The 14,264-nt window shown below is 42.5% G+C and overlaps 1 protein-coding gene across 1 annotated transcript; it reads right to left on the bottom strand.

The window, feature by feature from the left end:
* Positions 1–14,264, bottom strand: mpp2a (membrane protein, palmitoylated 2a (MAGUK p55 subfamily member 2)). Its single transcript, XM_038692166.1, has 14 exons — positions 14,161–14,264; positions 11,174–11,222; positions 8,428–8,528; positions 8,143–8,298; positions 7,699–7,869; positions 7,330–7,437; positions 6,113–6,232; positions 5,843–5,974; positions 5,245–5,347; positions 4,326–4,394; positions 3,684–3,845; positions 2,759–2,961; positions 2,035–2,163; positions 1–1,881 (listed from the first exon to the last, which is right to left on the bottom strand). Exons 2-14 carry the CDS (start codon positions 11,202–11,204, stop codon positions 1,705–1,707), a joined length of 1,662 nt encoding a protein of 553 aa, XP_038548094.1. The 5' UTR covers positions 11,205–11,222; positions 14,161–14,264; the 3' UTR covers positions 1–1,704.

The raw sequence follows: 14,264 nt of genomic DNA, 5'->3' as shown, positions 1-14,264 counted from the left end.
AAAAGCATAATATGACCTCTTTAATTGCTGGTGTGACCGGGCTTCAAGGCAGTGATTCATCTGAGCCTTTAAAACAAAGCATTGTGTACTACTGACCCCTCATCAGAGGTTGGATTTGTTTAATGTGACAAAAAAGTGATTTCGGGCATAGCTGGAAAAAAGAAGTGATTTTGAAGTAGTACAATTTCTGTTTCCTATCCTGTTAACCATCTTGTTGCCCCTCCGATTTGTCTTCTGACCCCTTGTGGGGGTCCTGGCTATAATGTAACGAGTCAACTAATCATCACTTTCCTCTGCACATTTTATTTGCACACTAGTTGACATACTTTGCTGGAGGAAGCTGTAGAAGTAGTGTTGGCGAGCTAGTTGAATGTCACTCAATTGTTAAAAGTAATTTTCAGCTATCATATTTTCAGCTAGCTAGCTAACAATGCTAACACTGACAGTAAATCTGGAAATATATCTACCTAAATAGACTTTCACACTGACTTAGTTAGAAGTTGTTTCAGGTCCACCACTGTGCCTGGTTGTTACATGATGGCAGTACTTCCATACAACCAACTCTCCCCCAAGATGATTCTAGTTGTGGCTTTTTCTCTCTAGCTACAAGGATGGCACGTAGATTTAATATATTGATGTGCAAATTGTATGGCTTTCTATCTTTTCATTACCTGTATAGTTTTTGTGTAGTTGGAGTGCCTGTGAATGTGTGTGTGACAACATTAAAATAAAGAACAAGATAGGAAAGGCGGCCTATGTAACACAGAGAACAGATGGCCTGTGAGGTTGTCATTGTTGGCGCTCGATCGTACGTTTGTCGGGTATAACATTCTCCAATAAAAAAAACAAATCTGAGGAAATCTGTAGCTTCTGTATTATTGTGTTACACACCCACTGAAGCGTTGCATGTGTTAGCCAAATAATTAATCATGACAAGTCAATTAATTACAATAAGAGAAATCTCTTGCCTTTTTCATTTCATGTTGTTGTAATTTGACAACTTCTGGGTTTTTGGACTGCCAGACCAACAAATAAGCAGTTTTAAGATATGTGTTTGGTCTCTTGTAGGTTGTGGTGGGCGTCAACATTCTAAGTTACATTTTTGGTTTTTGGTTAATTAAGCGAACAAATAATCAATAGATCGGGTACTGCTAATACATTTTTCGAGCCCTCATAGCCTGCAGATTAAGTGTAACCATCAGTAATGATCGTTTTGATCATGAAATGTAAACAATGACATCTGCTGATGAGCATCAGTAATGGCACAAATCATTAAAAAACTTACAAGCCTTAAAGTCCATGCTCAGGCACACACACACGGTCCTTCATGTGTCCAGGTAAAATCTGACATTCACGATTTCATTTGTCTTTTCCACCGCCGTCTTTTTCTGTCTCTCTCGTTTCTTTCTATACCCTCCTTCCTATCCTCCCTGCACAGAAAAATATAATCCTGCTGAAATAATAGCTGTCTTATTCACATACCTTCAACCTTCATACCTTGTGTAAGTAAGGTCATTTTGATGCAAAGCTGTTACTTTAGCAAGAAAATAGTTTTTTGATGCTAAGCTACTGCTAAGGTCTTGATCTATGTGGAAACTTCACAAAGTCTAAAAAAGAACTTCCATTATTTACACACTATTATTTAGATTTTCAGTGCCTTCCTTCATCCTGGCATTCCCTCCCTCCTCTGCCTTCAGCCTTGGTCTAGAAAACCCATGTGACGGGGACCCACTGGGGGTTTTTAGAAACCGTTTCCAGGGCGGCCTTGACGGTGCGGTAGGTTTCATCCAGGTTGTCGTTGATGATGCTGAGGTCAAAGTAGTGACCGTAGGCCGACTGGATTTTAGCGCTCTCGTCGATCGTCCTCTGCAGCTCTTCATCCTGAGACGGAAAACACGTGACTTGATTTTGCATGTTGTTATTGGAATCACAGGACCTCTTCTGTGAACTATTTACAGTCTATACCGAGTTTTACGCTACTTCCTGGGCTGAAAATGTTCTATTTCTCTACATGTGTATGAAAGTGTTTCTTACCGTCAGTGTTTTAGTGACTACCCCTGCCTCTACAGCTGAGTGGTTCATCGCCTTGAGCACCTCGAAGTCCGGAGACTGAAGGAAGACCACATAAGGCAAGAACTCGGAGGTCCTCAGCAGTTTGAGAGACTAGAATGCAACATGAATACACAAATACATTTAATTTGGACTTTCCACAACTGGGTTCAGATCCACCAGCCGGTCAGAGATTCCTGCCTGGTGCCAGTGAATGACTCACTTTGTACTCTTCTGCAATGTCAGTTGATGTCTTGTGCAAGGCACATGACACTCAACTGACTGAATTGAGCTCCTTAATGTGGCCAGGAGGGACCATAAAAATATAAAGCTCTGTCAACAGTATATTATTGAGGCTGTACTTGGTGTTGTTATTGTATTAGACTGTGTTACAATGACACGTGTTGCTAATATTTTGTCCACCTCATGTACATGGGTCCTGTCTGACCCTGTATTTTGCATATAAAATTGACAAATCAACCATCAGTGTGAATGATAGCAGAAATAGTACTACTACTACAATTACTCGCTAACAAGTAGATTATAGTGTTGATCAACAATTTACAATTCTTCATTCACAGCTTCTATTCTGTCACTCTACACATAGACAGAGGGACTCTGAAGCAATGATCAGATTCCTGCAGGGGTGGGTGTGTTTGAAACTGGGTTCAAATGCATTTCATTTATTTATTGCTAATGGGCTGTGTACCTGAGGGTTGGCGTCCAGTATGCAGACGCGCCCCGCCTCCACCACCTCATGTATGGAGTCGATCTTGATTCCGTACAGGTTGCCGTCGTATTCTCCATGTTCAAGATAGCGCCCGTTCTTGATGTCGGTCTCCATCTTGCTGCGGCTGGTAAAGGCGTACATCCGACTCTCGCGATCTTCCTTTTTGGGCTTTCTGGAGGTGTCTGGATGGACACAAAAACCCCGTCATGTATGTACACGCATACATTTCCCCTTCCTCTTTGGTTCCCTTTAAGAAGCTTTTGTTTTAAAATATTATTTTCTGTCCGAATCACAAGTGTTATCTGTATCAGATTGAACCTGCTCTTAGTTAAAGCTATACAACTTTATTGTGCCTATCAGGAGACTACTTTAATAACAGATTTCATACATGGAATTAGGGCTGTGCGATATGACAAAAAATTCATATCCCGATATAGGTCATTTCTAACTGTAACTCGGGATATTTCTCTGCATTAGGCAGGTGGGGTAACTTAAGCAATTTTGGAAAAATCCAACACCATGACAAATACCATGATAGAGTGAACAACGACACAGCAAGTAATGTAACTAATGTTAGCTAGGTTGTGGATTAGCGAACTGACGCTACACATATCATGGCTGGCACTGCTGGATAGTGTTGTGTGGCTCGTCCATTATTTTTAATGCAAATTTCTTCCCTGCAACACCGGCACATGTGGAAGAACGGACCGCAAAGTTAGTTTCAAGTTGGACATTCGACAGACGTCAAAGTCCAACTTCAAACTAACTTCACCGCGGTGCAAAGCGTTGTTCCCTCACCAAAGTATCATGGAGTGTGGAATTTGCGACATAACGATATAAACGATAGAGCGTAACTGTAAACGACAGACGTTTTTCTATCGTCAAACCATATCGTCAGCCCTACATGGAATGGTGGTGCCAAAGACGAGTGGATCCCTCAGTAGAAGCTTGTTCTTCAGTCTCCGCCGCCCCACACCCTGGGCACCAATCAAAATCAGAGTTTTCCTCTTGAAAGGCGGGACCTTGGCCACCTCCTCGTAGAGCAATATCTCATGTCGGTCGAACTCTGAGAGAGGAAGAAAGAGGGGAAGGATTCAATGACAGAAAGTAAGGGGGAGAGAAAGACAGATATGAGTTGAAAGAAGAGAGGAAGACAAAGTTTCACTGTTTCACAGAGGACACAGCTAAATTCATTCTCTGCATCTAACCCATCCCTCAAGGCAGCAGTCGGCAGCCACTGTACAGCACCCGGGAACCAACTCCAGATCTTTGCCACTGTCCTGGTCAATGGCACTGACCGGATGATCTAATATGTTTTTGATGGTGGGAGGAACCGGAGCACCTGCAGGAAACTCATGCAGACACGGGGACATGCAAAGTTTGCATGGGTTCGAACCTGGGATCTTCTTGCTGTGTAGCCAAAGTGAATCCACTGGACCACTGCGCCGCCCACATAAATGTAACCGTAAGAACTATAAATAAATATGGACATAATTTAACTACAGAGCCAAACAGATGATACGTTTTACAGGACAGGCTTTCTTACCTGCGTTTTTGGTGGTCACATACATCATTTTCTTCTTCTTCTTCCCTCCAACACCAGTACAAAGATTTCCTGTCACATGAATGGAGCATATGGTGAGTTCAGGCACTGAAGTCAGACTTGCATTGGGTGATTGTCATCATTCAAGCTTCCCAATCACTGTCTCATTCACCAGCTGTTCGGCAGCTGACTCGTAACAGCCATATGCTGAAACGTCTCCCTGTTTCTCTGTTGATACACACATTCCATCACAGCAGCGTCCTCCTTATGTTTTAAGCTTTTTAACTGAGATGTCCTGTGCTTTATTGAGGGAATTAGTTCGTTAATAGCTCCTTCAAAGAGTGGAGCCTTTCCTGCCACATAGAGCTGTTTAACCATGTGCTGTAAATGGTCGTTTCAAGATTCATATTATGTATTTATATATATATATATATATATAGTTATATAGTTTCACATTATTAAAGTCAAAGTTAATCACTTTATTGCCAAGAGCTTAGCTTGGCAAAAACATTTCTATAACCCCCAGGTTTATTAAAGCTCCTCTCATCATTGGTACTTAGGGTACCAACTAAAAATCTATCTGACAATCCTTTGCAGGCCTCGCATTTAACCACCAGATGGCAGTGTACAAAAGCAGAAGACTGAAGATGGGAACAACGGCTCATAATATACAGTAGGGTATTACGGTAATAGAATTTCGACAGCTGCTAAAGACATAGGCTGCACTTCTCTCAAGTGAACTGAATTTGCCCTAAAGGGCTTTTCATGTATCACTCATGCATGAATTCAAGAATTAAAACAGTTTATTTTCTTTATACTCCGATCTGCTTTCATTTTTGTGCTAATTCACTTTTCCTTTTCTATTCTTTCACTGACCGCCACCATCTTTACTTTGTTCTCATTATTCTTTGGTTTCAGTTACCTGCAGGCGCCAGTTCCACATCTTTCTTGACAAATGCTTTCCTCTTCTCCTCCAGCATCTGACTGGGGATCAACCCCGCACTACCACCCTCCACATGACGGGCCTGTATAACACACACACACACACACACACACACAGTATATACATTCATAACAAAACCTCCTCATGGGCCCTGTATTTTTACTTGATTTTAACTTGATTTGATCTTTCTCGCTGTAGAATCAGCAGAACACAAAGAAGTGAATTTTTAAGCACACATGCATACATGTCCACTACAGCCCGACTGATAGGCGATACCCATTTTCTGAACAAAGATTATGCCCTTTGTTATGAGACCTTACCAAAATAACATAACAGAATGCTGAACATACATCCAACCACATACATTAACATTTTGATAAATAAAGAGACAAATGTAAAACTACTACTACTAATGAACATTAAAGGAAACAGTGTATGTATTGTGTAGGCCTGCCAAACAGAAACTGTTATGAAATGAGGATTATACCATTTTGGCTATATAAGGGGGCTCTAGGTCTGATTTTACGTCGATAAATCGGTCAGGCTCTAATGTACACAAGCTGTTTTTGTACTGCACCTGCCACCAGTTGACATCATCCTGGTTGACTATCTGAAGGATGTCGCCTGTCTCAAACCTTAAGCCCGCCTCCTTACAGGGAATCAGGTTATCATTGGCCGGGTCGTAGTCATAGTGACACTTAAAGAACACCTAGAGAAACACAGATATAGACACAGGTATTTATCTCAATATGCACTTTGGTCTGTTTTTGCATTCTCAATGATGAATTTGATGTGGTATGCAATTCAATTTATTTTATTTCTAATCATTTTTGTTTTTATCTGTTACCTGACTTGGTGTTATGGTTTCATGGTAGCTAGGCAGTATTTTCAGAACTACACTTCCACTGGCTGCCTGCAGCTCCTCCTGCAGCACCCTGGGGTCCTGGCCAACCTCTCGTCCATTAACCTGCCAACACATTGGATAAAAGGAAGTTTCTCAATTGACACATTAACCACATTTGCGGCGTTTGGTGAGTCATGTTTATCGTACAGACTAGTGTTGTCAAAAATAATGATTTTTTGAAACATATCGATTCTGAATATTTCAAACGTTTTTAATATTCATTTTCCACAGTATTGATGCAGAAAATGTGCTTCTCTTCTCCCCGACAGCGAGCTGATGCACACACTGCTGCAGCGCCCACACGGCCCCGCCTCCTGTCACTCACAGCGCTTTCATCTCGTCTCATTCACGCCGTCCTTTATAAAGACCCTGGAGAGGTTGGAGAAGTCTCCATTTCAACATCACTAAAGTATCAAACAAGATGGCCCAGTAAACGGTTGTTGATAAGATAGCTGTAAGATAAGGTAATTCTCAAACTAATCCCCCTCAGAGCTGTTAGACCTGAGGAATCTCAGACAGCAGAGTTACAGTTGATAGGAAATACTTTGACTAAGGTCAGAAGTGCTTAACACACATTCATAAGTTGATAAGATAACTCAGCAATTATATTCAGTAATTTAATCAAAGTTGCATCAATTTTTCCCCGTGGTATCCAAAATTGTATCGAATATCGATATTTTTCAAGGTAATGTATCAAAGTTAGAAATTCCAGTATTGTGACAACACTGGTTTCTTGTTCTTTCTCAGTTTAGTATTCCCTGTCTTTTTATTTCTCCCATTTCTCTCTTTTTTTGTCCTTATTTCAGAGTCTGTGTTTCTCGTCCCTGTGTTCGCTGCATGTGTGATTCGCGGCCATGCCCTGATTCATCTCACCTGTGTCTCGTTATACCCTTTTCTGTAGCAATTTTAATGTCTGACCCCTAGTGATACCCCTACTCTGTCTCAGCTTTTTGATCTGAATACTTTTGCCATTCTACTGACTTCCCTTGGACCAAACGTGACTTGCATGTAAACTTTTTTCACTCAACTTCCTGTGTCTGAAGTCATGCTTCTGAGTCCTCTGTTAGCCATTCTAGCACTGATAAAAAAAATAGAAGGGGTCAGTAAAGGGCATACTTTAATTTAATTAATAACTATATAAATGTAATGGTCTCCCATACCTCTTTGATGATATCTCCAACGTGCAGCAGTCCTTGCTGGTCTATCATCCCTCCATGGAGGATGCGGGCTATAATCAGCTCACCACACTCCACCTTGAACGTCACACCCTGAAACACAATTAATGTGGGCTATTGTTTCTATCATCTATTATCATAAAACCAGGATCTACAGTAGTACTGTACTGTTTTACCAAAAGCACATTAAGGAATGAGGACCTGAGGCTCAGGTTTTTTTAATGCAATATCAATATTTTCACTGCATCTTAGAATCAGTGCCTTTATACCAAACACTAAGAGAGCTTGGACAATAAAAAGTGAGGTCCAACATGGGATGAACTCAGCCATGTGAAATGTTTTGGTGTAACCTACCAGATGCTCCCCTGCCACTTTGCGTATGCCCACCATGCGGATTGCGTCAGGTGGCAGGTGCAGGTTGTTTTTGTGGCCTTCCTCCGGCTCATGATCCACAAAATCACATGGGCTGGGGGGGGGGCTGTCACATGTCTGGGACGCCACTGAATCATGGGTCTCCAGTAGAGACTGACAAGCCAAAAAAGTAAGAAACAAAAGTTAGACCTAAAAATTATGTACCACTATTTGCTCTTCTTGTCAAATTCTAATTCTCTGTTTTAACTGTGTGAAGAGATCTTTCCTGTGTTCAAATATTAAAAACAATTTTATTTTATGATTCAGCAAAACAACAAAGAAATAAATTTTGATTTTATCAGACAATTAGAATGAAGGACATTTTGACAGTGGACTATATATTTCACTGTTTTACATTTACTGTACTGTACTGTGTGCCTTCTACACCTGGAAGTGAGGCTGTGTGAGTATGAGGGCGAGCTCCGCTGCAGTGTCGGAGCGGTGTGTGAAGGGGTCCAGGTCTCTGAGGATCTCCTGCAAGAGCTCCACGTTGTTCTCCCTCACTGGCGACGGACGCGGCTCCTTCAGGCTCTCCTCATACTCCTACAATACATAGAAAAAATCTTTTAAAAAATGGATACACATAGACATAACCACACAACAGGAATGCATCTCTGTGCACATGAACAGATGCACATACACACAAGTCTAGTTTAATGATATGAACCACACCGGAGGGCTCTCCATGATGCCTTTGAGGTAGATGAGGTCCAGGTCATTGGCCGTGGTGGAACTGTTGGTGCTGTCACTCATTGCGTCCAACACCTGGGGCACTATTAAAACACACACACACACACACACACACACACACACGCACACACACAGAAGAGGGACAGAGGAATAATAAGAAACAAGGAAAATGAGACAGTGACAAATGAGACTGAGCCTTACTGGTTGTACCAGTTCAGGACTGTTTTAAATGAATTCCTAGCATGGCACATACTAATCTTTTTGGCTTATTTTATACTCTGATATATTTGTTTGGCCTCTGGTCATTATTATGGAAATATTCATTGTGATCAAGCTCATTTATATTAACCCCCCCCACACACACACACAAAAAAAACAGAGAGTGCCCTTTTCCCTTAAAGGTTTAAGCCACATATTATAGCATTTTCTGCATTATTTTGATGGCACAGGTTTTTATTTGTAGAAATCTAAAACCATCCCAATGTAAAATTATGCAATATATGTGTTGGTTTCAGCCCCTTATTCTCAGTGTCCCTGGTTCAAATTCAGAGACGGAAGAGGAGTGTATCGGCGTGCATGGCTGTCTGCCACTGATTCTTTTTTTATGCTACCACTGGGATGCTGCAGATTCAGACATTGTTAAATCCTACCCATAGGGGCATAAAGTTAATTAGCTTTTTTTGCAACAAATTGTATTCTGTAGCTAGATACTTTTGAAAAAAAGAGAGTATCCTGCTAAAGCCGAAAGACTGGCGTCTGCAGCTACTATTACATGGGTAGGTTTCAACAGAAACCCTATTCTAATTCAGTTTTATTTAAAGGGAAAGTTGGGTTGTGTGAGGTACTTATCCATAGTCAGTGTATTACCATATGTGGATCCAAAAGCATACATATACATACAATATCTCATAAAAGAGAGTACACCCCTCAGATTTCTGTAAATATTTGATTATATCTTTTCATGTGACAACACTGAAGAAACGACACTTTGCTACAGTGTAAAGTAGAGAGTGTGCAGCTTGTATAACAGTGTAAATTTGCTGTCCCCTCAAAATAACACATCACATAGCCGTTAATGTCTAAACTGCTGGCAACAAAAGTGAGGACACCCCTAAGTGAAAATGTCCAAATTGGGGCCAAAGTGTCAATATTTTGTGTGGCCCCCATTATTTTCCAGCACTGCCTTAACCCTCTTGGGCATGGAGTTCAGCAGAGCTTCACAGGTTGCCACTGGAGTCCTCTTCCACTCCTCCATGACGACATCACAGAGCTGGTGGATGTTAGAGACCTTGTGCTTCTCCACCTTCTGTTTGAGGAGCCCCACAGATTCTCAACAGGGTTTAGGTCTGGAGACATGCTCGGCCCCTCCATCACCTTTACCTTCAGCTTCTTTAGCGAGGCAGCGGTCGTCTTGGAGGTGTGTTTGGGGTCGTTATCATGCTGGAATACTGCCCTGCGGCCCGGTCTCTGAAGGGAGGGGATCATGCTTCAGTATGGTCACAGGACATGTTGGCATTCATGGTTCCCACAGTGAACTGGAGCTCCCCAGTGGCAGCAGCACTCATGCAGCCCCAGACCAGGACACTCCCACCACCATGCTTGACTGTAGGAAAGACACACTTGTCTTTGAACTCCTCACCTGGTTGCCGCCACGCACGCTTGACACCATCTGAACCAAATACGTTTATCTTGGTCTCATCAGACCACAGGACGTGGTTCCAGTGATCCATGTCCTTAGTCTGCCTGTCTTCAGCAAACTGTTTGCGGGCTTTCTTGTGCATCATCTTTAGAAGAGGCTTCCTTCTGGGACGACGGCCATGCAGACCAATTTGATGCAGTGTGCAGCGTATAGTCTGAGCACTGACAGGCTGACCCCCCCACCCCTTCAACCTCCGCAGCAATCTTCTTATAGCCTAGGCCATCTTTATGAAGAGCAACAAATTTTTTCAGATCCTCAGAGAGTTCTTCGCCATGAGGTGCCATGTTGAACTTCCAGTGACCAGAATGAGGGAGTGTGAGAGCAATAACACCAAATTTAACACACCTGAGACTTTGTAACACTAACAAAGTCACATGACACGGGGGAGGGAAAATGGCTACTTAGGCCCAATTTGGACATTTTCACATAGGGGTGTACTCACTTTTGTTGCCAGCGGTTTAGACATAATGGCTGTTTGATGTGTTATTTTGAGGGGACAGCAAAGTATCTATAAAAAGGCATACAAAGCTTCAGTTTCCCATTAAAAAATCTTCTATCCTACAATTAAAGTGATATTGATTTTTTTTAGGTTTGCCTTTTTTAGATGGCTAAAATGAACTTTATACTGCATACAGTGCATTGCTGGTGTTCTGACGATTTATGCTTTCTTGTCAACAAATACCTTATTGCAAATACATAGCGTCTAACCCTACCCCTACCCTTTACTGCATGCAAAGAACTGCAAAGTAGCACATCTCCATAGGTAGCATAAATAGTCAGAACACCAGCATTGCTCTGCTAGCAGGAGAACTCTGCTTTCACTATAGCACGCACTGAGTAATGTACTGCTTTAATGGACAATTTATACCATCAACACTGACTAGACATCCACATAGAAGGTTTCCCTTTAAGTCAGATTTTCTTGAACTCATAATTCAGTTTTTACCCATTCTATAGCCTTTTGTAAAACATAGTGAATAGTCATATGGCAGGACAGGAGCTAATGGGGAGGAAGGTGTCTGGTCTCACCAGGTTCTGTCCTGGTGGAGGCCACAGGCATGGTAGAGCTTCAGTCAATCTGAGAGAAAGAGAGAGAGAGTGGAGACAATAGTCCATCTTTTACAGTGAGTCAGAAGGAGAGGGAAGTTTTAGCAGCAGAAAAGGTGACACTTTCAATAAACTCTTTTTGGTGAAACTAAAGGAATACTTTGACATCTTGCGTATTTGCTTTGTTTCTGAGGAAAAGTAAGAAATGAGACCTGAACTGTAGAGGTTCCATTAGACACTTAACCCCCACACTGCTTCAGTGCAGCCATAGCACCCAACAACAGAATGCTGGGGTTGCAAACAAAAAAACCCCCAATGTGTAAGGAAACACGGTTAAGGGAGAGGTATATTCAAAGACATTAAAGGAATAGTTTGACATTTCTGGAAATTCGCTTATTCGCTTCCTTGCTTGAGTTATATGAGAAGATGGCATACCGCTCTCATGTCTGTACCATGAACATGGAGCTGCAGCCGGCGGTGTGTGTGTGTGTCCATGCCTGTTTGTATTATCACCCCACGGCAATCATATGAAAGCTCCTCCTTTTCCCACCACAACACGCCACAACAAACACACACACACACACACACAAACAACAGTGATGTCAGCAAGGGAAGGTGAGGCGCCACCGATTGTTCTGGAATTGAGCATTCATCTTGAAAGAGCAAGACAGAGGGATAGTAAAGAGAGAAAGAGAGAGAGAGGGAGGGAGAGAGAGAGGAGGGGGATGTGGGTGCGTGACTAATCTATACATTGCCATGACAACAGACACAATACAATAGAAATTTTGGAAGAGAGGCACACCCTATATTATGTGAATTGCTTCTACTTCTGCAGCTTTACCACTATCTATCTATCTATCTATCTACATGGGTTGCCATGACAAAGCCGCTGCTACAGCCCGTAGCTGCCATGGCAACCTGCCTTCCTTCAGCTTTTCCTTCACACACACACACAGACACACACACTTCCCTTGCTGCTTATGCTAGAGTAGGCATTACACAAGACCTCAGGCAAGAGCAGGAGAGAGCAGAAGAGAGAATGACGTAAAATGAAAAGCTGAACATGTGAGGAGGAGAAGAAGATGAAGGGAAGGCTAGATGGAAATCATGACATCTGAAAAGTGATATTTACATCCAAATCACTCACTAATGTTTTTCACTGATTTTATGCAAGCTGATGAGAGCAAATGTGACCAGAACCGCATATGCTAATTCTGGTAAATCCAATCCAACTGTATACAGATGCAAAGAAAGTTGCCCCCCCCCCCCAGGATTAAGAAAACTAGGATGTTTTTAAAGAGAAACGGCCTGACGCAGGACAGAAGGAGGAAGCTGGCCAAAACTGGATTTTTCCAGCCATTTCCAATATTAATCTGACAGTTTACAGATGAAAAAGAATATTTCTTGGAGCAATATCTGCTATTTAAAGGCGGCTTGAACATCAGCTGACCTACCTCTCTGAACCAACGTCACCTTCCACAAACTGTATATATGTTATATACGGCATTTTGTATTTTGTATATTTATATGTGAAACTACATTGTGCTGCAACAATACATCCTCTTGGCAAGATCGCCGTTGCAAATCAGAATCTGTTCTCAGTCGACCTACATGGTAAATAAAGTGTCACGCACGTCTTTCTCACAAACCAGAACTATAACTTTTAACAAAACTGTTCTGGACAGCGTAGTGGGAAATTTCACCAGAATGTATCAGAAAATCCCAAACTAAGTTTACTAAAGAGCTGAAAGAGAGAAATGCAGAACGCTGGAAAAGAAAAAGAAAGGAATAAAAAATGAACTACAAAACAGTCAAACACACACCCTAATTACTGATCACACAGTGCTGTCAGCTCCATCTGCTACCCTCATCCTCCTCTCGTGCCTTTCTCCCTCCATCCTCCTTCCCTCCTCATCTCTCCTCGCTGTCTCCACCTTTTCCCACCGACACAATCAAGCCCCCCACTGCCCCCACCCTTTATGCTTTCTCTCACCCATATGCCCCCGCCAGTGCTCCCTCCTTCCTCTCCTCCCCCCCCCCCCACACACATCACATCACTGCCCCTCCTCCCTTGCCTCCCACCATTATCCATCTGCTCAGCTGCACCAGTATGTAAAAAAACAAATGGTGCCAGGTGCACACACACACACACGCCCCATTACATATATGAAAGGTGGTGTTGCAGTCTCGTAAACATTATAACTTGGTTTTAACTGCGTTGTTGTTTCTCTCTGTAGGCTAATGAACCTTATTTTAAATTATGTAAGTATGAAGCTTGATTTGAAGATAAACTGCTCTTTTTTCCCCACATCTTATGCCACTGTTACATTATTTTAAAATGAAATGTCCAAATCTATACTATAATATCATATCATATTGCATTGTGTGTGTTTGTGTGTGTGTGTATGTGTGTGTGTGCCCGAGCGGGTGGAGGATGTCAAGTGCGTGGTCACGGTTTGTGACGTCACCCGAACCCCATCAGCACCGTTTGTGTGCGTGTTTCACAAGCTCCTCTCTTTATTATTTATAATTGTTCATTTTTGTATCGTTATCCAAAGTGTATCCCACGCCTAACACACATACACCCCCAACATGGTACACACACACACACACACACGCACACACACGTGGGTCTTCTAATTAGTCTCAGGGGTTACAATAACAAAGAGTGATGACACACACACACACACACACACACACACACACACACACACACAAAGGCTGGCCGAGAAACTAAATGCTAACACCACTGGATTTTCTTACACACCGTCCGTGTGGCGCTTTGTGAGCGTTTTGTTATTAAACATTCACGCGCGCGCACCTTTATGAAGCCAGTCCAGCAACGCCGGCGGCTCTACGGTACCCGAGCATCAGCGCGAGGAGGAAGAGATAAACAAGGTGCACAGCAGTAACTGTTGATGTGAATAAAGCCGCAAGTGTTCGTGTGGAATAAAAAGCCGTTCACCTACCTTTCAACACAAGGAGACAGGCTTCCCGCTGTCTGCGATGTCTCGTGCGCGTCTTGTTGTCGTCTGGCTTCTTTTGGCCGTCATCGATACGTGGGAGTGTCAGC

This window comes from Micropterus salmoides, unplaced genomic scaffold (genome assembly GCF_014851395.1).
Source record: "Micropterus salmoides isolate LMB-PRFRI ecotype aquatic unplaced genomic scaffold, ASM1485139v1 Ms_hic_scaffold_10, whole genome shotgun sequence".
NCBI lineage: Eukaryota > Metazoa > Chordata > Actinopteri > Centrarchiformes > Centrarchidae > Micropterus > Micropterus salmoides.
This window is presented reverse-complemented; position numbering and strand designations above follow the sequence as displayed.